This window comes from Salvelinus alpinus, chromosome 5 (genome assembly GCF_045679555.1).
Source record: "Salvelinus alpinus chromosome 5, SLU_Salpinus.1, whole genome shotgun sequence".
Taxonomy (NCBI): domain Eukaryota; kingdom Metazoa; phylum Chordata; class Actinopteri; order Salmoniformes; family Salmonidae; genus Salvelinus; species Salvelinus alpinus.
Genome location: NC_092090.1, coordinates 73,884,779 through 73,908,788, shown reverse-complemented (window position 1 = coordinate 73,908,788; position 24,010 = coordinate 73,884,779). Strand labels below are relative to the sequence as shown.

Below are 24,010 nucleotides of genomic sequence, written 5' to 3'. Positions count from 1 at the left end.
CCGTGCTGCTGCTCCAGTTTCAACTGTTCTGCCTGCGGCTATGGAACCCTGACCTGTTCACCGAACGTGCTACCTGTCCCAGACCTGGTGTTTTCAACCCTCTAGAGACAGCAGGAGCAGTAGAGATACTCTTAATGATCGGCTATGAAAAGCCAACTGACATTTACTCCTGAGGTGCTGACTTGCTGCACCCTCGACAACTACTGTGATTATTATTATTTGACCATGCTGGTCATTTATGAACATTTGAACATCTTGGCCATGTTCTGTTATAATCTCCACCCGGCACAGCCAGAAGAGGACTGGCCACCCCTCATAGCCTGGTTCCTCTCTAGGTTTCTTCCTAGGTTTTGGCCTTTCTTGGGAGTTTTTCCTAGCCACTGTGCTTCTACACCTGCATTGCTTGCTGTTTGTGGTTTTAGGCTGGGTTTCTGTACAGCACTTTGAGATATCAGCTGATGTAAGAAGGGCTATATAAATACATTTGATTTGATTTGATATAGTTTGTTAACAAGAAATTTGTGGAGTGGTTGAAAAACGAGTTTTAATGACTCCAACATAAGTGAATGTAAACTTCCGACTTCAACTGTAAATATATCAACTCTATGAGGCATGAGATCATTAGAGATTGTGGAGTGAGTAGGTGTGGAGGAGGGGTGGTAGGGGTTTTTGTGTTGTAGCTCTCATTAGCGTGTCTATCTCTGACTGCCTGTCAGTCTCCACCTGTTGGTCTGCCTTGTTAAAAGCCCCGGGATCAAGTCTCTTCTCTGGGAGAGGATGTATCTTCTGCAATGGAATGTCAGTTCCACCCAGGCCCAAATATTTCATAGAATATAAACATAGGCCTAATAAAACCATCCCACATAAAGCCCATATAAATAAAGGTGAGCCCACAGGGTGGGGAACAGAAGCTAAATTGAGCCCGGAGAGATGGTGATGGGGAAGCCTCGGTGGACCCTGGTCGATAAATTTCTCCTTCCTTCCTGCTACTTTTTACGGCCAGCAGTAAAATCTCTCCCTGGTTGGCCTCAGCAGGTTCAGCATGACAGAAGAGAGGAGAGGAGCTAGGTGAGAGTGACGCTGAGGGAAACTAAAACAATCTGCTCAGAGCTCTGCTGCTCTTTGACCTCGGGAGGACCAGTCTGCTGAAACCATCTGGATCTCTGTCATGCTACCTCTCCTTCTCTCTTTCTCTTTCTCTTTCTCTCTCTCTCTCTCTCTCTCTCTCTCTCTCTCTCTCTCTCTCTCTCTCTCTCTCTCTCTCTCTCTCTCTCTCTCTCTCTCTCTCTCTCTCTCTCTCTCTCCATCTCTCTTTCTCTCTCTCATACACACACATACACACACGGTACAGTTAACCCTTGCGATGGACCAGGGATGGGGTTATCTTACAGGGTCAAACTAATCAAATCCATGTCATCTTCAGCTCCAGGGCTCTTACTTTAATGTCACAGGCCAAATGCATGGCCTCAGCTCAGTCCCTCTCCCACTTCTGGATCGAGAAGGGCTTAAACTTGTCAATCTGTTGTGTGTCTGTCTGGGTGTATAGTGGTCAAGACTGAGGGCTACAGTCATTCTACAGAGAGACCCACCTCCCCCATCCCTGAGTCCCCCACACATACAGTGGGGAGAACAAGTATTTGATACACTGCCGATTTTGCAGGTTTTCCTACTTACAAAGCATGTAGAGGTCTGTAATTTTTATCATAGGTACACTTCAACTGTGAGAGACGAAATCTAAAACAAAAATCCAGAAAATCACATTGTATGATTTTTAAGTAATTAATTTGCATTTTATTACATGACATAAGTATTTGATCACCTACCAACCAGTAAGAATTCCGGCTCTCACAGACCTGTTAGTTTTTCTTTAAGAAGCCCTCCTGTTCTCCACTCATTACCTGTATTAACTGCACCTGTTTGAACTCGTTAGCTGTATAAAAGACACCTGTCCACACACTCAATCAAACAGACTCCAACCTCTCCACAATGGCCAAGACCAGAGAGCTGTGTAAGGACATCAGGGATAAAATTGTAGACCTGCACAAGGCTGGGATGGGCTACAGGACAATAGGCAAGCAGCTTGGTGAGAAGGCAACAACTGTTGGCGCAATTATTAGAAAATGGAAGAAGTTCAAGATGACGGTCAATCACCCTCGGTCTGGAGCTCCATGCAAGATCTCACCTCGTGGGGCATCAATGATCATGAGGAAGGTGAGGGATCAGCCCAGAACTACACAGCAGGACCTGGTCAATGACCTGAAGAGAGCTGGGACCACAGTCTCAAAGAAAACCATTAGTAACACACTACGCCATCATGGATTAAAATCCTGCAGCGCATGCAAGGTCCCCCTGCTCAAGCCAGCGCATGTCCAGGCCCGTCTGAAGTTTGCCAATGACCATCTGGATGATCCAGAGGAGGAATAGGAGAAGGTCGTGTGGTCTGATGAGACAAAAATAGAGCTTTTTGGTCTAAACTCCACTCACCGTGTTTGGAGGAAGAAGGATGATGAGTACAACCCCAAGAACCCATCCCAACCGTGAAGCATGGAGGTGGAAACATCATTCTTTGGGGATGCTTTTCTGCAAAGGGGTCAGGACGAATGCACCGTATTGAGGGGAGGATGGATGGGGCCATGTATCGCAAGATCTTGGCCAACAACCTCCTTCCCTCAGTAAGAGCATTGAAGATGGGTCGTGGCTGGGTCTTCCAGCATGACAACGAAACGAAACACACAGCCAGGGCAACTAAGGAGTGGCTCCGTAAGAAGCATCTCAAGGTCCTGGAGTGGCCTAGCCAGTCTCCAGACCTGAACCCAATAGAAAATCTTTGGAGGGAGACGAAAGTCCGTATTGCCCAGCGACAGCCCCGAAACCTGAAGGATCTGGAGAAGGTCTGTATGGAGGAGTGGGCCAAAATCCCTGCTGCAGTGTGTGCAAACATGGTCAAGAACTACAGGAAACGTATGAGCTCTGTAATTGCAAACAAAGGTTTCTGTACCAAATATTAAGTTCTGCTTTTCTGATGTATCAAATACTTATGTCATGCAATAAAATGCAAATTAATTATTTAAAAATCACACAATGTGATTTTCTGGATTTTTGTTTTAGATTCCGTCTCTCACAGTTGAAGTGTACCTATGATAAAAATTACAGACCTCTACATGCTTTGTAAGTAGGAAAACCTGCAAAATCGGCAGTGTATCAAATACTTGTTCTCCCCACTGTAGAGGCAGGCAGGCCACCATGGTCCCTCCTCAGACTGGCTCTCCGAGGAATGAAATCAGCAACGGGCCACATAAAGGTTCTGGCTAAGCCCTGGACACATTCTTGGAAAATGTTGCCTTCAAAAAAAGGCTTATGAATCCCATCTCTGACAAAAGAGGGGATGGAATTAGTGGGATTTAGGGGCGTCTGTGTGAGTCAGGGTGGTATTAGCGGCTCTCTTTAATGCATCTCTCTTCTGACCAGATCACAGGCCCAGTGTAAGGCACACTAGCCATGCTTTTCTGTCACAGCACCAGGCATTGGTCTGGACCTGGACAGAGACACAGACAGCTACAAGGTCTTTAGTCTGGGCTGATACGGAGCCAGGAAGCCATGCCACAGCGGAGTTATAGAGGAATGTACATAATGTGGTTTTGGCTGCTGAGGTGATAATAAATGTTGTGAAACAGAGAAAATAATGCATGTTTTTCAGTCTATGCGCAGGGAAACGCGTTGAGGATAAATGTATGTGTCTCTTGGACTGTAGATAGCACTCATTCATGGCTTGTTTTTGTACAGCCTATGAAATACTGCTGCTCTGTATGTTAGTGGCATACTTGCACATAGAGGAAGGGCTTAACCACTAAATACACTTGGGCTGGGGCCCACCAGATGACCTTTCCACCTCATAGCACAGGGAAACGCGCTCCAATTGAACCGGAGCGTCGAGCCCCGCTTCGAGATATTCCCAGTGGAACCACCAGATGGCAGGCACCTCCAGGACCCACAATGCACTAGGTCACACCCCTGGAACAATGACCTTAACAAACCCAAACACAGACCCAATGACACCAACCCGTAACCCAGTGGGTAGCATAGGAGGTATGGGGAAACCACAGAATGTGTTGAGTGAGCACTCTGAGGCTTGGAGAAAAACACAATGTATAATTTTACACATATATCAATCTGTCAGATAGGAATCTACCTGTAGATAGGAATCTAGATATTAATCTGCACACACATTGATTCTCAGTGGGCAGGTTGCAGGAATGAGGATGAATGAGAATAGAATGGTTCAGGCACCATTGTTCCTATTGTTACTCATATTTTGACAATGGTCTCCCTCCCCAGTATGCCAGGCAGGCATAAACCCACAGCTCATGAGTACTGCAGACCACTGCGTCACAATAAGAGCAAGGGAGGCCTTGCACTCCGGAGAGATCCATCGCCTCTCTCCTCCATCTCTGTCCTCCGGTCCCCAGGGGGAGGGGTGGGATTAGCGGGGCAAGAAGAGCACATACATTTCAGGTGCTAGAGCTAAGTCGTTCGCAGTCCCCTCCCTCCATAGTTTCTTTCTCTCTCCATCCCCCCGAGGCTGGGCCGGGGGCTGAGCTGGCCACGCAGTAGGCACTTCCCTTTCTGCTCGTCATGCTGGGCCGTTAATACTGTGCAGCGTCAGGAACAGCAGGTGCTATCACTCCCTATCATTAATTATCACTCTGGGGCCCTCTCCCTCTCTCACTCCTCAAATCCAAATCTCTATCTCCTGCACAATCTCTCTCATTCCATTCCTCCAGCTCTCCCTCATTTTCTCTCACTTTCTCTTATTCAATCCATCTCCAATTCTATCAATGTCTACAGCTCTACAGTAATGCCTTCTCCTCTCCATCTTCCATCTCTCTGCTTATATCTCCCACTCTATCCCTCTTGCATTCATTTGTTCCCTGATGTGTCCCAATATCTGTCCAACATTCTTTCAACTTCTCCCCAGTGACTCCTAGCCTGCTGACAGCCAGCCAGGGCAGGATTCCCTGCTCCTCCCCCCCCCTCTCCTCAGATATGTGTCCTCCAGCCTCTCCTCTCCTTACATCCACCTTCCGTAAATGTATTCCAAACTGCCGGCCTGCTGCTGCCAGCCAGGAGACATCACAGGGATTGATGGAGCGCTGGAAGAAAATATAGCCCTTTTCCCCACCAGAGAGCTCTGAAATAATGCTGAATCAAAGGAGAAACACCGGATAAGAACCTCCCCCAGGTCATAAGGTGGCGAACAAGGTCAGAGATGAAGGAGTGAGCCTGGAGATGATAAGGGCCGAGGCTACAACTCTCCTCTCCTCACAGACATAGAAACATAAGGCTCTCCCATACAGCCATGTCCCAGTCAGACACAGGTGAGAAGGCTTTAAGTCAACCGTGAGAAACCCAGAGGAACATCTGGCATGACCACAAAAATAAACAGTGACTTCCCCATCCTTGGGTTCAGGCTGCTATAAACCTGGCCATGAACTCCAAACACACAGGGGTGAGGGGGGTGGTGTTGGAGGTGAATGGCCATGTATGTGTGTGTCTAAGTCTCAACCCCTCCTCATTAGTCAGACCTGTATCCCACACATACTGTATACACACATACAGTTGAAGTCGGAAGTTTACATACACTTAGGTTGGGGTCATTAAAACTCGTTTTTCAACCACTCCACAAATTTCTTTTTAACAAACTATAGTTTTGGCAAGTCGGTTAGGACATCTACTGTGTGCATGTTACAAGTAATTTTTCCAACAATTGTTTACAGACAGATTATTTCACTTATAATTCACTGTATCACAATTCCAGTGGGTCAGAAGTTTACATACACTAAGTTGCCTTTAAACAGCTTGGAAAATTCCAGAAAATGATGTCATGGCTTTAGAAGCTTCTGATAGGCTAATTGACATCATTTGAGTCAATTTGAGTTGAGTTGTACCTGTGGATGTATATCAAGGCCTACCTTTAAACTCAGTGCCTCTTTGCTTGACATCATGGGAAAATCAAAAGAAATCAGCCAAGAGCTCAGAAAGAAAATTGTAGACCTCCACAAGTCTGGTTCATCCTTGGGAGCAATTTCCAAACACCTGAAGGTACCACGTTCATCTGTACAAACAATAGTACGCAAGTATAAACACCATGGGACCATGCAGCCATCATACCGCTCAGGAAGGAGACTCGTTCTGTCACCTAGAGATGAACGTACTTTGGTGCGAAAAGTGCAAATCAATCCCAGAACAACAGCAAAGGACCTTGTGAAGATGCTGGAGGAAACAGGTACAAAAGTATCTATATCCACAGTAAAACGAGTCCTATATCGACATATCCTGAAAGGCCGCTCAGCAATGAAGAAGCCACTGCTCAAAAACCGCCATAAAAAAGCCAGACTACGGTTTGCAACTGCACATGGGGACAAAGATCGTACTTTTTGGGAAAATGTCCTCTGGTCTGACGAAACAAAAATATAACTGTTTGGCCATAATTACCATTGTTATGTTTGAAGGAAAAAGGGGGAGGCTTGCAAGCTGAAGAACACCATCCCAACCGTGAAGCACGGGGGTGGCAGCAGCATGTGTGGGGACTGGTGCACTTCACAAAATATATGGCATCATGAGGAAGTAAAATTATGTGGATATATTGAAGCAACATCTTAAGACATCAGTCAGGAAGTTAAAGCTTGGGCGCAAATGGGTCTTCCAAATGGACAATGACCGCAAGCATACTTCCAAAGTTGTGGCAAAATGGCTTAAGGACAACAAAGTCAAGGCATTGGAGTGGCCATCACAAAGCCCTGACCTCAATCCCATAGAAAATTTGTGGGCAGAACTAAAAAAGCGTGTGCGAGCAAGGAGGCCTACAAACCTGACTCAGTTACACCAGCTCTGTCAGAAAGAATGGGCCAAAATTCACCCAACTTATTGTGGAAAGCTTGTGGAAGGCTACCCGAAATGTTTGACCCAAGTTAAACAATTTAAAGGCAATGCTGCCAAATACAAATTGAGTGTATGTAAACTTCTGACCCACTGGGAATGTGATGAAAGAAATAAAAGCTGAAATAAAATAATTCTCTCCTGTTATTCTGACATTTCACATTCTTAAAATAAAGTGGTAATCCTGACCTAAAACAAGGGATTTTTTTACCAGGATTAAATGTCAGGAATTGTGAAAAACTGAGTGTAAATGTATTTGGCTAAGGTGTATGTAAACCTCCGACTTCAACTGTATATGCAATCATAAACATCCATGCACAAACACTTTCCAATACACATTCCAGGAGGAAAGTGTGTGTGGATTAGATGTCTTGTTAGCAGCAGTGACTAACTGGACTAATGGTTAAACTACGGGGTTGATGGATCAAATCCCCCATGATGCATATGGTGGTTAAGCCCGTGAACGAAGCTATCTGCCAAGTGAAGATTGATTGTTATTGAACAGACAGCTTATCTAGACTGTATCTGAACCGTGAGTAGGAGTCATCCCCCCAGTCCCATGTATCCTACCCACTATTATGACCACAGTGTAATAGAAGCAAGGTAGCTAATCCCACAAATCCACTGGAAAACCTGGAATTTCCCCCTGTTCTGAGAGATAGGATATCAGTGGCCAACAGCAAGGGAATCTCTGTCTCTCTATCTCTCTCCCTCCAACACCACAGAGCAGATACGAAGTTTTTAACTTATTAGTGTAATCCATTATAAGGAAACAGAGCAGACACTTGGCCTGAGTCGATATGACCCTCCTATGCTTTCCTATTGATCTCCATCAGACTACAAGAGGAGTAAGGGGACAGATTGAAAAACAGATACATAATAAGTGAGAGTGGGAACACTGAACTAAAGGACCTTCTCAATCATTACTGTGTCTGTGTGTGTCTGTGAGTGGTTTAGAAAAGAAAGCAGAGTCTCCAGAAACCACAGGAGAGGAACACAATGGCTGTATTTTTGCCTCCATTGTCCTGCCTGCCTTGTGCAATGCCTCAAATGCCTGGGCCGGAGCACACAGTCAGGAGTGGAGATGTTTTTGGTTCTGTATCAGAGGACATGATGAAAGGACAATGTCACACGCATACCCAAACAGTGTGTGAAAAGACACTTGAATGTCTTGAATGTGCAGTCAGCTTTCTGTGTAGACCTATTCATGTAAATAGTGAGTGTGTGTGTGAGTGTAGTGTATGCTATTTATGTGCAAAATAGCCTCCTTCATAAATTACTCAAATCACTTCAAACATGCAATAACCTTTCTTTATTGTTGTGAGGCACGACAAATTCACGTTTAACAACATGTAGGCCTTAATTGAATCAATACCTTTTATGGAAATGATTGACAACATTCTCTCTTATGATCTAAGTTGAGCAGCTTTTCTACAGTGTGATTGGGTTTGAATTCCACCAGTGAGTAAATGCTTTTAATCCTCAAAGGAGGGTCTCCTGGATGATTCTGGCAGAGATGCAGCACAGATGCTGGAATGATTCACAACATGCACCACTCTTTTATTTACTCTGGTAATAATTCTATAATAAGAACCTCTCTTGAATTTCTCCTTTCATCATCAGTAAATGATTCAGGATAAAAATTATTCTCATTAATTACTATTTCCATTACATGATTCAGAACAAACGACCGATAAAGACGGAATTTGACCAATGAGCATTGGCCAAGCAGATAATAGGGAGTTTACCGATGGAGGCACGGATCTCCTTTCATTCATCTTCAATCACTTATATTTGCTGATCTAAAATTACGAGATAGACTTATCAGGGTTGTTGCTTTCATTAGGTCAATTTATAAGTGTCAATTGGCATAAACGAAAGGAGATTAGGAAAGCTACTTTGACTATTGAGACGCAACAGTTTGGGAAAGTGTAATTTCTCATATCAATAAAGTGCCACCTAGTGGAAAACAGCGTAATATCTGCACCTTTGCCGATGAGAGGTTTCGTGCTTTTCAGATGATGCATGTATATTTTTCCATGTGGTAATACTTGAAGGTTTCTCAAGGAAAACAATAGAAGAGAAAGAGTTTAAAGGAAAATATTATAGTTTTGTCCAAGAGAGGGGATTAATTGTTGCTGGCTTAACTTTAAACACTTCCTTTATTATATAGGCAATGCTATTATCTCTGTTTTGTCGACATTTAATCATCTCAATTTCATAGTTAGATGGGATGACTCTCAGCTATCTGCAAATCCTACACGAAACGCCTTCATTATCTCTCAATGCTGTCCCTGATTGTCAAGAAGGCCACTACAGGGTCATGGTTACAAACTGTAGGACGTGGTGGGAATGATTTCCACATTCTACAGAAATCGATGGTTTTAGCATAAAGGATATGAGATACAACAAAGATTGTATGTACATTTCTCAAGGGGCAATGAATTCGCAATGTTACAGGAGGTATACATCACCTTTATTAGACTTACTATTCCTGGATAAAAATGTGCTACAATCTAATGTAAGACAATACACTTTTTCATTTGAAATAGAGTCGACCACTATCAGTCTGGAGTCTTTTTACGCGCAATTAAATGTCCTTCTATTGAACAATTTGACATACCAGCCCACGCACTGTCACTCTTCAGACAGTTTTCAAATACATGTTATTCACCCGAGAATAAACACAGGCTATTGGGCCCCACTCATGAGTCATGTCCAGCAAAAGGCTACACAGGTTTTTGAAAACTACAAAATCTGAATTATCAATAATCTAATGAAGCAAACATCACTGTTGAATCAGCAAACATGAGCCAGAAACGGATTTTGCTAGCCTAAGTGACTATCCAAAATAAATAATTAGCATGGAAACTTTGACTGGCCCGATAGTCTATCTTATGGCCATACAGTATTAGGCTACAATACATATGGACAAAAGAAAAATGCATATCTTGGCTTTTGGCCACCACCACAAACCATGTAGGCTACAGTACGTCGAACCTATCATTCCAAAACCGAGTCCCCGATCAACTTGGAAATAATGCACCGGTAATAATGCAAATAATGCAAGTGAATTACAGAGAACTAAAACATATCATTTTCACTCACCTTCTTCCGGGGCTGCCATTTCATCATATTTGTAAACCAAAAATGTACAGCATCAAGATATTATATATGAGGAAAATGTTGATTCAAGGGAATTCCAAGAGCAAGTCATGCTGCTTCTTGACTTCCCTCAATTTTGCAGCATATTTTCTCCAAAAAGCGGCGCATAATATGCGATGCGAGGTTCACGTCAAATCGGGAGAGATGGCACGCGATAGCCCCGTTTAATCCAAAGAATGGAATGGAGCAGAATACGTTTGTCTAACTTACTGAATGTCCCGGTTTTCAGTTCAAACGTTTTGTATAAATAAGACTATGGGTAACAGTGCGTAAAATCCAAACTACAAGTCCGAGATGCGCCACCAGCCCTGTACAGTCTGTCTGTCCGCTAGATCACTCCGCTGTCTTTTAGCATGGTTTTCGAAGATATCCAGTTAGGTTGACTGCTGGGAAATTAATTCTTAAACTTTTTGTCAACCTCCACGTCGTCCGTGCATTACAAAACCGTTAGTCTGACACCAAATAGAAACACAAGTCCAACGTTTTTGTGGGTTTATCCCACCGAAAAACGTGTATATCCAAAACGTTGACAAAATACAGAAACATATGACAACTGTTGTTGATCCCTTTTCTAACGGTTAAAAAAATGTGGTATCAAATGTCAAGCTAAAGTCAATGCCAAAACCAGATCACCACCGTGAAAGTGCGACATACATGGCGCAAAAGAAAGTCGCAGGAGGGGTGAACAGAAAAAAATTCCCTGGAATTTCTGTGCGAGGCGCTGGAAGGATATCCTGCAACAGCAACAAACGGGACTACACAACTCTAATGACTTCCTTCCCTGCTCCTTCGCGCTCGGGCATTGCATAGCTCAGAGTTGGAACAGAACCCGAGCAGCGCAGGAACGAGCCGGCGGGGTCATAGTGCCGTCGACTCTGAAGCGCGCGCCGAGGGTAAAGGCGGTGTGGCCAGAGAAAAGACTCCAGAGCTGAGCCAACACTGCACTCATACAATGGCCCCCAGGAAGGTATGGCAGAAAGCCACAACAGCAGAACTTGAGCAATGTGAAAGTGGACAACAATACATTTCCTCATGATAAACATGAGGTCAAAACCTTTGCTACAACACCAACAGCTTGATGTTATTCTATACAAAAAAAACAGACTACATACACATTCATTTACAGATAATGGGTGATCAAGTCTTTGCTGTTGTGCTGCACAAAGAGGTAGGCCTGCTATAATCCCCTTAAAAGAAGGTAGAAAAGTGACAGAAGGAGACACCTGATTAGCAGCTTTCTATAAGCCTCCAGCACCTTTCAAGGTATATCCCCTTCACTGTTTACAGTGGCATTAATGGTCTTAAGAGATTCTAACAACACAGCTCATCTGTTCTGGCTAAATTGCCAGAACAGATTGTCCTTAGTTCCCTTTTCATTAGTGGTAAGCCTTATGGGACTGAACGACGGTACAGGCGATGAGAGTAAACAAGATTCTGAAAGGACAGGTAAGATGAGTACATAAGGCCTCTGACCCATGTTTCTCTGGAGACAAGGACAGCGGACCGCTGTCCAGTGTCCATCACTTTTAGCTGCCACTTGTTTACTTTTGCGATACTGCTGTCAGATATAGCTTATGCTTTTTAGCTGCTTGCCAAGCTTTTTGTTTCCGGCATATTTGGCCACAGACCGGTGATAGAAATCTCACTGGCAGATAAGTGCTACAATTTTCCCAGTCTTGATAATGAAATTCTTATCGCTTGTAATCTTGGTGGGTTGGAGAAAAAAAAGTGAAATGAGAGAGCCTGGTATTTCTGGGAAGAACCCACCCACTCCTACTGCACCCCACCACTGCTAACTGGCAAACGCTTCAAAGCAGAACAACTCTGAAGTATCTGAACAGCCCCAGTAGGTTTGACCTGGGCTGACACTGAGGGGATGGCCAGAGGTACTGACACGCCATCTGACTGAACAGAATGGGACCAGGAAGCATCAATATAGTGATAGGCAGCGTGATGGGATTGGTGTCATCAAAATCAATTTAACTTTCTCTGACTTAATGTGTACCATCTCCCTCAGTATTTATCTTTATGTTATCTTGTTAGGATGATTTTTTTGGTGAATTATCCTAAAAGCAGTGTCTAAATGTGCACCTATTAGGAGCTCAAATTGTATTTTTCTGGCCTGGTGTCCCTCCAGGGTCAGGGGGGTTAGCAATGCACCTAGGGGTCACCGTGACAACAAAAGGCAAAAAGGAGGGGACACTATGACATATGGTCCCTGGACAAAACACTGCTAGGTAAAGAGTCCAAACAGCACTTGCTAATCCACTTGGATGAACAGGAACAAAATGCAGAGTGTGACGCTGACACTATGAGCACAGCTGGCAGTGTAATTGTAACCCCTCCTTGTTGTCGCACCAGAATGACACTCTTTCCATACCTTGTATGTTGCATGTTCAAGCTCTGCATGCAATTTAATTTAACCTTTATTTTAACAGGGAGTCTTTTACAGATGAGCCCTGTATACACATCAATACACATGATTACACATCAATATACACTATACACATCAATATTCACATCAATACACGAAAAGCAAAAAAACAATCATAGAAAACAAACACATTCTTCAGTAAAAAGGTCCTCAATCAGCCTATTTTGAATTGCCTAGAGGCACCAATTCAACCAACTTTATAGAGCCTTGGAGATCATTCCACAAGTAAGGTGCAAAAAACCTAAGAGCAGATCTACCTAACACATTGGAGATAGAAGGGATCTCCAGCGTTAGCCATCCCTGAGATCAGGTCTGGTAACTAGTACGTCTGTAAGTTAACAAATGAAGTAAGGTAGTCGGAAGTTTAAGCAGAAGGGCTTTATAAACAGAAAGGGTGCAATGCATCAATCTATGAGACTTCAAAGAGGGCCAGCCTACTTCCTGATACAGAATGCAGTGAAGTGTACTGAACCTATTGCCCGTAATAAAGTGTAGTTAACCAAATAGCTACCCGGACTATCTGTATTGACACTTCTTGCGCTAGCTTTTTTTGACTCATCACATACGCTGTTACTACTGTTTGCTATCTGTCACTTTATTCCTAGTTATATGTACATATCTACCTCAATTACATCGTACCCATGCACATCCACTCAGTACTGGTAAATTGTTTAAATTTAACTAGGCAAGTCAGTTAAGAACAAATTCTTATATATAATGACGGCCTACACCTGCCAAACCCGGACGATGCTGGGCCAATTGCCTGGATTCAAACCAGGGTGTCTGTAGTGGATTATCACTCTAGAACTGAGATGCAGTGCCTTAGACCGCTGCACCACTCGGGAGCACCAAAAACTACATCTTCTATATAGCCACGTTATTGTTACTCATTATATATATATTATTACGTGTTTTACTCTTCTATTATTTCGCTATTTTCTTTCTGCATTGTTGGGAAGGGCCCGTAAGTAAGCCTTTCACTGTTAGTCCATACCTGCTGTTTACAAAGCATGTGACTAATAAGATTTGATATAGTGCGCTATGATAAACTGTGTCCAATGGTTTCAATACAGTGACAGCTGCATTCATATAGACAATAAAACCATAGTCTATATGTAACGATTCTCGTTGGTGGAAGGAGAAGAGGACCAAAATGCAGCGTGGTTAGTGTTCGTCATATTTAATTAAAACTGAACACTACACAAAACAACAACGAGGAAAAAACTCAAATGAAACAGTTCTGCCAGGTGAACATACACTAAACAGAAAAGAACCACCCACAACCAAAATGGGGAAAACAGGCTACCTAAATGTGATTCTCAATCAGAGACAACGATCGACAGCTGTCTCTGATTGAGAACTATATCAGGCCAGACATAGAAATACAACAACATAGAAAACAGAACATAGACTACCCACCCCAACTCACGCCCTGACCAACCTAACACAAAGACATAAAAAGAAACTAAGGTCAGAACGTGACACTATAACTGTTATGAATGTCGACAGAAAGATTTTTCTGCTATTTAATTATATAAAAAAAGCCCATTTGAATTTCTAATTTCTTAACTCATCAAAATGCTTTTTGAAAGAAAACTTTTAGTCAATCCAGATACCCAGATATTTATAAGCGGGGACACGATCAATGAGGGTACCATCCAATGTAAATATGCATCAGATGCACATTTTTACATGATTTGGAGAATAACATATACTTGGTTTTACCTGCATTAAGTACCCATTTGAGTTCAGCAAAGGCTTTCTACAAAGCAATGAAGGCAGATTAAAGCTCAGAAAGAGCCTGGTCAACCGTGGGGGCAATAGCAAACACAACAGTGTCATCTACATACAGGTGTATGTTAAACATTTTTGCAGATAGACCAGCATTGTTAATAAAGACAATAAAATTACAGGACCTAAAATTGATCCCGGTGGGACACCTTTCGTAACATCAAGGAAACCTGACTTAACACCATCAGAAAAAAACACATTGTGTCCTGTCTGTACAGTCATTTTCGAACCAATTACATGACGTCTGATTCATACCGATTGCAGACAATCTTTGAATCAATAAAGATGGATCAACAGTATCAAATAAGTCAATAAAGAGGGCAGCACAGTGCTACCTCCTATTCATACCTTTTAACACATCATTTAACACCAAGGTTACAGCAGAGATGGTGCTATGACCCGGCCTGAAACCAGACTGGTGAACACTTACATATCATTGCTAGGAAGGAACTAAGCTGACGGTTGATTAATGATTCAACATTTTTACTAGGCAAGACAATTTCAAGATAGGGCAATAATTATTTAGGTTGGGGTGGTCCCCACCTTTGTGGAGGGGGAGTCCATGGGCAGCCTTCCAAACCCTAGGGATACAACCTAATCAAATCCAATTCTATTGGTCACATACACATGGTTAGCAAATGTTATTGCGAGTGTAGCGAAATCGTTAGATAAAAAATGTGTCAATGACTCCGCAATCCAGGGAGAAGAAAGTTGTAGCAAGAAAGGAGGAAGCTAATCAGTCCCACTGTTTGTTTTTTTACATAAATCTTAAGCAAGGCATTTAGCACATCACAAGTAGAAAGTTGTTCAAATGAAATCAAAGATTCACTAGAAGTTGAATATATCTTCCATCGAGCCAACTGGAGGCTGGGAGAGGGAAGAGGAGTCGACTGACTGACCAGGGTTAATTAAACCACCATTTCTTTCAAATAAAAAGCCAGCCGAGATAAAATGCTGATTAAAAGCATCAGTTATCACATTTTTCTCAGTAATGATGCCGGAGTCCGACAGAACTTGCTTAGGCAGGAAAGGAGAGGAATTGCTCACTACCCAAAGATATTCATTTACATTCCCAAACATAGAATGTAAATGAATATCTTTGGGTAGTGAGTGTAATAACACTGTGTTATTGTAATTACATTACAGGGATCATACCCTATATTCATTCCACTTGTGTAATAACATAAATATCAACTCCATTACAATTAAATGACAGTGCAATTAATAAAGTAGAGTGTTCAATGTTAGTTGAGTAATGAAAACATTACTACACAGAGCAACTTACTGTCAAGTAACACATGTTCATACTAGCCATAAATCACAAAAACATGCACATATGCTTACTTTGATCAGATGCAGAGTTCATATAAAACTGACAGTCTAACTACATGTTTCAACCATTCAGGTATTCTGAAAACGGGCATGTTACATTGTCAATAACAACCACTTCTTTCATGTATTCTCCAGAAGTGAGTTTCCAGTGGTTTTTGTTCCTGGTGGAGTCTGTCATCAGGCCTCTCCATACAGAAGCAGGCTCCCTGTGCGTGCCTCTGCTTTCCCAATCAGAGCCGCACAGGAAATCAGACTCCAGCCTTCAGAGGGAAACAAAAAACCCTCTTTCATTTTCCATGAGTTGAGCTGCTTAAAAGTGTGTGCTTCCTTCTCTTGTTCTTGCCAATCAGACCCTCAAAAATGTCCCTCTACTATATGTTCTGACTGGGATGTGTGTGCAAGTTGGTGTATCTCTTTTTCAGTGTGCGTGTGGATGAGAGAGAGAAATAGAGAGAGTGCATCACCCAGATGACAGTAACAGAGGTGGTTTGGCAAAAATGAAAAGAAAATTGTCAAAAGAGGGAAATAAAATTAACTTGGGAGTAGCAGGCAACCCTCAGATAACTCTCCTGCATGTCTATCTCAGTGTCATTTATGTCCACTCAGGTAGCCAGGCTCCTAAGTCACGACACTGCAGAGCCTAACTATCCGACGCACATTTCAATCAACAGAGCCCTTTTAATTTGCTGGCTGATGTTTCCAGGCGGTAAATGCCATGGTAAGAGCATGGAGATACATATGCCCCTGCCACACACAAACACACATTCTGCCTGAGTTCCAAGGCACCATTAAAATGAGTATTTGTGTATAATATATACAGGATCCTCTCAGTGAAGGGGAAAGGGTAATGGGATGACTATAGGAGGAGTAGGTCAATGAAACCCATGAGAGAAGAGAAGCTTTTCTAAGAGAGGCATATATTTACAACTACAGTATTCGTCTCTCACCACATGCTCTAATTACGCTAGTTATTCAGTTTTTCTTAATCAATAATTCAGGATACAAAAAGTGCTTCGTAATCTCTTTTTCAATCTTTGTATGATTTCGGAAAAATGCTCAAGGATTAAAGTTAAATCTTTTACATCTAGCATCTAGGATAACTGGGCTGGCAACCTGGACTCATAGAATTTTGTAATATTCTGTACGTAAATATGCAGCACTACATTTAAAATGATATGTTACATTTAGTGTGGTATGTATTAATTTGTGGATATCCATTACCCAAATGTATGATATGTTACGAATTCTAGCCAGGTGTTAGGTGGCTAATGTTAGCTAGCTGGCTAATGTTAGCTAGAATAGGGTTTAGGGTTAAGTTTAGGAGTTAGGTTAAAGGGTTAGAGTTAGGTTCCCCTAGCTAAAAGGGTTAAGGTTAGGGGTAAGGTTAGGGTAAGGGTTAGCTAACTTACTAAGTAGTTGCAAAGTAGCTAAATAGTAGTAAGTAGTAGAAAAGTTGCTAATTACCTAAAATGCTAAAGTTGTCCTTGATGAGATTTGAACTCGCAACCTTTGGATTGCTAGACATTTGCGTTATACGTTCGGTTAAAGGGTTAGCTAAAAGGGTTGAGGTTAGGGGAAGGGTTAGCTAACATACTAAGAAGTTGCAATTTAGCTAAAAAGTAGTAAGTAGTTCAAAAGTTGCTAATTACCTAAAATGCCAAAGTTGTCTGTGATGAGATTCGAACTGGCAACCATTGGATTGCTAGACGTTTACATTGACATTTTAGTCATGTAGCAGACGCTCTTATCCAGAGCACCTTACAGTAAGTAGTGAGTGCATACATTTTCGTGCTGGTCCCCCGTGGGAATCAAACCCACAACCCTGGCATTGCAAGCGCCATGCTCTACCAACTGTTCTTGTTATACATTCGGTTAAAGGGTTAGGGGAAGGGTTAGCTAAAAGGGTTATGGTTAGGGAAAGGGGAGGGTTAGCTAAGTAGTTGCAATGTACAGTTGGAAGTCGGAAGTTTACATACACTTAGGTTGGAGTCATTAAAACTCGTTTTTCAACCACTCCACAAGTTTCTTGTTAACAAACTATAGTTTTGGCAAGTCGGTTAGGACATCTACTTTGTGCTGACACAAGTCATTTTTCCAACAATTATTTACAAACAGATTATTTCACTTATAATTCACTGAATCACAATTCCAGTGGGTCAGAAGTTTACATACACTAAGTTGACTGTGCATTTAAACAGCTTGGAAAATTCCAGAAAATGATGTCATGGCTTTAGAAGCTTCTGATAGGCTAATTGACATAATTTGAGTCAATTGGATGTGTACCTGTTGATGTATTTCAAGGCCTACCTTTAAACTCAGTGCCTCTTTGCTTGACATCATGGGAAAATCAAAAGAAATCAGCCAAGACCTCAGAAAATAAAAAATGTAGACCTCCACAAGTCTGGTTCACCCTTGGGAGCAATTTCCAAATGCCTGAAGGTACCACGTTCATCTGTACAAACAATAGTACGCAAGTATAAACACCATGGGACCACGCAGCTGTCATACCGCTCAGGAAGGAGATTGTTCTGTCTCCTAGAAATGAACGTACTTTGGTGCGAAAAGTGCAAATCAATCCCAGAACAACAGCAAAGGACCTTGTGAAGATGCTGGAGGAAACAGGTACAAAAGTATCTATATCCACAGTAAAACAGGTCCTATATCGACATAACCTTAAAGGTCGCTCAGCAAGGAAGAAGCCACTGCTCCAAAACCGCCATAAAAAAGCCAGACTACGGTTTGCAACTGCACATGGGGACAATGATCGTATTTATTGTAGAAATGTCCTCTGGTCTGATGAACAAAAATAGAACTGTTTGGCCATAATGACCATTGTTATGTTTGGAGGAAAAGGGGGGAGCTTGCATGACGAAGAACACCATCCCAACCATGAAGCACGGGGGTGGCAGCATCTTGTTGTGGGGGTGCTTGCTGCAGGAGGGACTGGTGTACTTCACAAAATAGATGGCATCATGAGAGAGGAAAATTATGAGGAAATATTGAAGCAACATCTCAAGACATCAGTCAGGAAGTTGAAGCTTGGTCGCAAATGGGTCTTCCAAATGGACAATGACCGTAAGCATACTTCCAAAGTTGTGGGAAAATAGCTTAAGGACAACAAAGTCAAGGTATTGGAGTGGCCATCACAAAGCCCTGACCTCAATCCTATAGAAAATTGGGGGCAGAACTGAAAAAGAGTGTGCGAGCAAGGAGGCCTACAAACCTGACTCTGTTACACCAGCTCTGTCAGGAGGAATGGGCCAAAATTCACCCAACTTATTGTGGGAAGCTTGTGGAAGGCTACCCAAAACGTTTGACTCAAGTTAAACAATTTAAAGGCAATGCTACCAAATACTAATAGAGTGTATGTAAACATCTGACCCACTGGGAATGTGATGAAAGAAATAAAAGCTGAAATAAATAATTCTCTCTACTATTATTCTGATATTTCACATTCTTAAAATAAAGTGGTGATCCTAACTGACCTAAAACAGGGTATTTTTACTGGGATTAAATGTCAGGAATTGTGAAAAACTGAGTTTAAATGTATTTGGCTAAGGTGTATGTAAACTCCCAACTTCAACTGTAGCTAAAAGTAGTAAGTAGTTGAAAAGTTGCTATTTACCTCAAATTGTCCATGATGAGATTTGAACTCGCAACCTTCGGATTGCTAGACGTTCGAGTTATACGCCCACCCATCCAACCAAAGACTACTTTCATTTTAACCATCTGTCTTATGTAATCGCCAAACGTCACATATCATACTAATTTGAGTGTCCCGGATATACATTTACTATGTTACCTATAGCCTATGAGACCAGGCTGGGGCTGGCTATACCACTGCAGCCACACTTCACAAATGTTGATGAGAGTCCACAGATGAGCACCATAGCACCAGAAGATGAACATTCATCACACAATATGTTACAGTAGCAGCTTTAAGAGTGTGAGGCCTATTATTGATGGGAAGTCTTCAGACACTCAATTCATAAAAAGTCAATTTATATATGAAAATATCATTTAGGGCCTTTGATAGATTGTTTCTGCTTTAAACATGAAGGATTGGTTTGAATTGGTTTTGAAATGCCAAACAATAACATACTAATAACAGCATTAGCCAGCGATGTCACCCAACCCACTCCCTTGTGCCATACATCACCACAAACAAATAACCCTCATCACCATTCATTCTAAAAGGTTCTACTTTGAAGTGTGCTTTATTCTTCTGATGACGTTGTGTCAGGATTTTGCCCCGCGGGGACTTTGTGAGAGGGGTGTGCGTGTGTGTCTTAGTGGTGTTGGGTGTTGATTAAGTGTCTGGTGCCCGAGGGGGGATAATGAGAGCTTCTAATTAATGAGGCAGAGCATATCTCAGAGTTACAGGGTCCTATCTGCAGAGAAAAACTGTTCTCGCTCTCTAAACACACACACACAATCCTCCTAGCCTCTCAGTGGGGTTCTTCCTCAGCAGCACTGGCCCTCCAGGGAATCCCAGCTGGGACCGTGTCAGTCCAGAGCCCATCCCTGATAAGTGTCCTGTAATAGGGATGGATGGAGGTTAGCATGCCCCTACTGGGCCAGGCTCAGTGATCACCCAACAAGCCCCCAGTCAGGGCGGCAGAGTTGGCCTCCAAAAATTATTCCAAATCATATCCCTTGGTTGGGTCTTTTCCCCAGAGAGCCAAGAGGAGCAGTATGGTGTCACTTTGCATGTAACCCATAACACCAACAAATACTACGTAGGATGAGGGAGGAAGGCGGTAGGGTCAGCTTACGATGGGGTTTAGGGGGCTCACAGATTCCATATCGCACATCAGTCAGCTATCCTATATATCCTCCCAGCTAGAACAAATAGCAGTTTCTCCAGGCTAAAGCCCACCCCAGGCACTCCCTCCCAGGTTAGAGCATCACAGGGACTAAGTGATTCCCTTTCAACATCCCAGCACGTTCTAAAGCCCATACTCATTCTCTAAGTATGTGACATACAAGCCAGTCTTATAGCTCAGTACCAAACCGACTCCCTCGCTCAGAGACGCCTGGTGAGAGAACTGTGAGTGCCGGAAAGACCATCAGATCAGTGGAACCTGCCCAGCCTTAACTCAGGTGTACTTCAAGACGAAGCCTGCTGTCATTAGATTACAAACACAGTGTTATAGACTGTGTGTGTGTGTCACTGAGCTAGAATGAATCATTCTATATCTATGATCATAACATCAGCAGCCCTGCTAACAAGACAACTCCAGATGTTTTAAAGCCAAGAGCGTTAATTCTAATCAGCCCGTGTGATATTAAACAGAAGTATTAAAACATCTCCTTCTCACTTCAGCGAGTCTACAACTCATTCTGCTAAAGACATATTATAATATTTTTCTTCTTTATCTATCCTCTCCCCCAACTCGCTCTTTTCCACCCAATTACTATAATGAAGAAAGGCTTGTTTATCCACCCAAGTGGCTGCAATCCAGAGTTATGTAAAGACGCTATGCAAAGAGAGGGACCTTTTCTTCAGAGCTGTGTTTAATCATTCAGTGGGCTTGGACATGGATGAAACGGGCTCTGGCATATTGTTTAAATCAGGGCAGCAGTTTAAGAGGCGCTGGGGTTTGACGTCTGCGGCAGGATCAATAATAACAGCACTGTCGCACACAGTGACGCGTGGGAGAGAGATCCTGTGTGGTCCTCCACAGAATCAAATCCACAGAGAGATGGAACAAGACAAGCATTCACAACATCAGCGGGCAGAGCGAGAGAGAGTGTGTTTCTTTGTGTATACTCTTTTGACAAAGTGTATGTGTCTCTGAGCACAAATACACACGCATGGCTTTGGTCAGACCCACCCTTCTCAGTCCCTCAGTTAGTAAACCCCAAACCAAAATCATGCCTCTCCTTTTCAATTACCTTTCCTCCCTCCATCTCCACCGCACCAAATCTAAAGTCTCCCACAGTCCCCTCTTTCATACCCTCTCTCATGTCAAACAGACTGCTTTCTCTGTACTGAGACACACACAGAGACAGAGACCGAGAGAGACCGAGATACAGAGAGAGAGTGAGAGAGAGAGAGAGAGAGAGAGAGAGAGAGAGAGAGAGAGAGAGAGAGAGAGAGAGAGAGAGAGAGAGAGAGAGAGAGAGAGAGAGAGAGAGAGAGAGAGAGAGAGATGATGAAGACTACAATGGAAATTGGATTAAATCAAATGAGCAAAAGTATGTTTTAATGTGCTAATGAAACACAGATATCAACTCACGCTGTGCAATAGCAAACTATTGGCAATATTTTCGGCTCTGACTAGCTCCCTCTACCTCTGGCTCTACCTCTGCCTCCATTGCTCCCTCTACCGCTACCTCTGCCTCTATCGCTCTCTCTATGGCTACCTCTGCCTCTATCGCGCCCTCTAGCTCTACCTCTACCGCTCCCTCTAGCTCTGCCTCTATCGCGCCCTCTAGCTCTACCTCTACCTCTGCCTCTATCGCGCCCTCTAGCTCTACCTCTACCTCTACCGCTCCCTCTAGCTCTGCCTCTATCGCTCCCTCTACCGCAACCTCTGCCTCTATCGCTCCCTCTGCCTCTATCGCTCCCTCTAGCTCTACCTCTACCGCTCCCTCTAGCTCTACCTCTGCCTCTATCGCTCCCTCTACCGCTACCTCTGCCTCTATCGCTCCCTCTGCCTCTATCGCTCCCTCTACCGCTACCTCTGCCTCTACCGCTACCTCTGCCTCTATCGCTCCCTCAACCACTACATGTGCCTCTATAACTCCCTCTACCAGTACCTATGCCTCTATCGCTCCGTCTACCACTACCTCTAACTCTACCGCTAACTCTGCCTCTATCGCGCCCCATACCGCTACCACTGCCTCTATCACTACCTCTGCCTCTATCGCTCCCTCTAGCTCTACCTCTGCCTCTATCGCTCCCTCTACCGGTACCACTGCCTCTATCGCTCCCTCTAGCTCTACCTCTGCCTCTATCGCTCCCTCTACTGCTACCTCTGCCTCTACCGCTCCCTCTATCGCTCCCTCTACCACCACATCTGCCTTTATCGCTCCCTCTACCAGTACCTCTGCCTCTATCGCTCCGTCTACCACTACCTCTAACTCTATCGCTCCCTCTACCGCTAACTCTGCCTCTATCACGCCCTCTACTGCTACCTCTGCCTCTATCGCTCCCACTACCGCTACCTCTGCCTCTATCGCTACCTCTACCTCTACCAGTACCTCTGCCTCTATCGCTCCCTCTACCTCTGCCACTATCGCTCCCTCTACCTCTGCCACTATCGCTCCCTCTACCGGTACCTCTGCCACTTTCTCACCTTTATCGCTCTCTCTATCGCTACCTTTATCACTCTCTCTATCGCTACCTTTATCGCTCTCTCTATCGCTACCTCTATCGCTCTCTCTATCGCTACCTTTATCACTCTCTCTATCGCTACCTTTATCGCTCTCTCTATCGCTCTCTCTATCGCTACCTTTATCGCTCTCTCTATCGCTACCTTTATCGCTCTCTCTATCGCTACCTTTATCGCTCTCTCTATCGCTCTCTCTATCGCTACCTTTATCGCTCTCTCTATCGCTACCTTTATCGCTCTCTCTATCGCTACCTCTACCTCTATCGCTCCCTCTAGCTCTACCTCTGCCTCTATCGCTCCCTCTACCGCTACCTCTATCGCTCCCTCTAGCTCTGCCTCTATCGCTCCCTCTACCTCTAGCTCTGCCTCTATCGCTCCCTCTACCTCTACCTCTGCCTCTATTGCTCCCTCTACCGCTACCTCTACCTCTATCGCTCCCTCTAGCTCTACCTCTGCCTCTACCGGTACTTCTGCCTCTACCGCTACCTCTATCGCTCCCTCTAGCTCTACCCCTGCCTCTATCGCTCCCTCTACCGGTACCTCTGCCTCTATCGCTCCCTCTAGCTCCGCCTCTATCGTTCCGTCTACCGTTACCTCTAACTCTATCGCTCCCTCTACCGCTACTTCTAACTCTATCGCTCCCTCTACCTCTACTTCTAACTCTATCGCTCCCTCTAGCGGTACCTCTAACTCTATCGCTCCCTCTACCGGTACCTCTAACTCTATCGCTCCCTCTACCTCTACTTCTAACTCTATTGCTCCCTCTAGCGGTACCTCTAACTCTATCGCTCCCTCTACCGGTATCTCTAACTCTATCGCTCCCTCTACCTCTACTTCTAACTCTATCGCTCCCTCTACCTCTACTTCTAACTCTATCGCTCCCTCTACCTCTACTTCTAACTCTATCGCTCCCTCTACCTCTACTTCTAACTCTATCGCTCCCTCTAGCGGTACCTCTAACTCTATCGCTCCCTCTACCGGTATCTCTAACTCTATCGCTCCCTCTACCTCT

At 43.7% G+C, this 24,010-nt stretch overlaps 1 protein-coding gene across 3 annotated transcripts in view; it reads right to left on the bottom strand.

Annotated features, from left to right (window-relative positions):
- The window catches only part of LOC139576766 (tetratricopeptide repeat protein 28-like), a 335,467-nt gene that overhangs the window by 194,897 nt on the left and 116,560 nt on the right, over positions 1-24,010 (bottom strand). Inside the window, exon 1 of one of the 3 annotated variants that reach the window (XM_071403204.1) lies at positions 10,045-10,939. The exons of the other annotated variants lie outside the window; for them this stretch is intronic. Within the exon in view, the coding sequence (XP_071259305.1) occupies positions 10,045-10,071 (27 nt within the window). The 5' untranslated portion in view covers positions 10,072-10,939. Of the gene's footprint in view, positions 1-10,044; positions 10,940-24,010 lie in introns of those variants that run through there. 3 annotated transcript variants of the gene reach the window in all.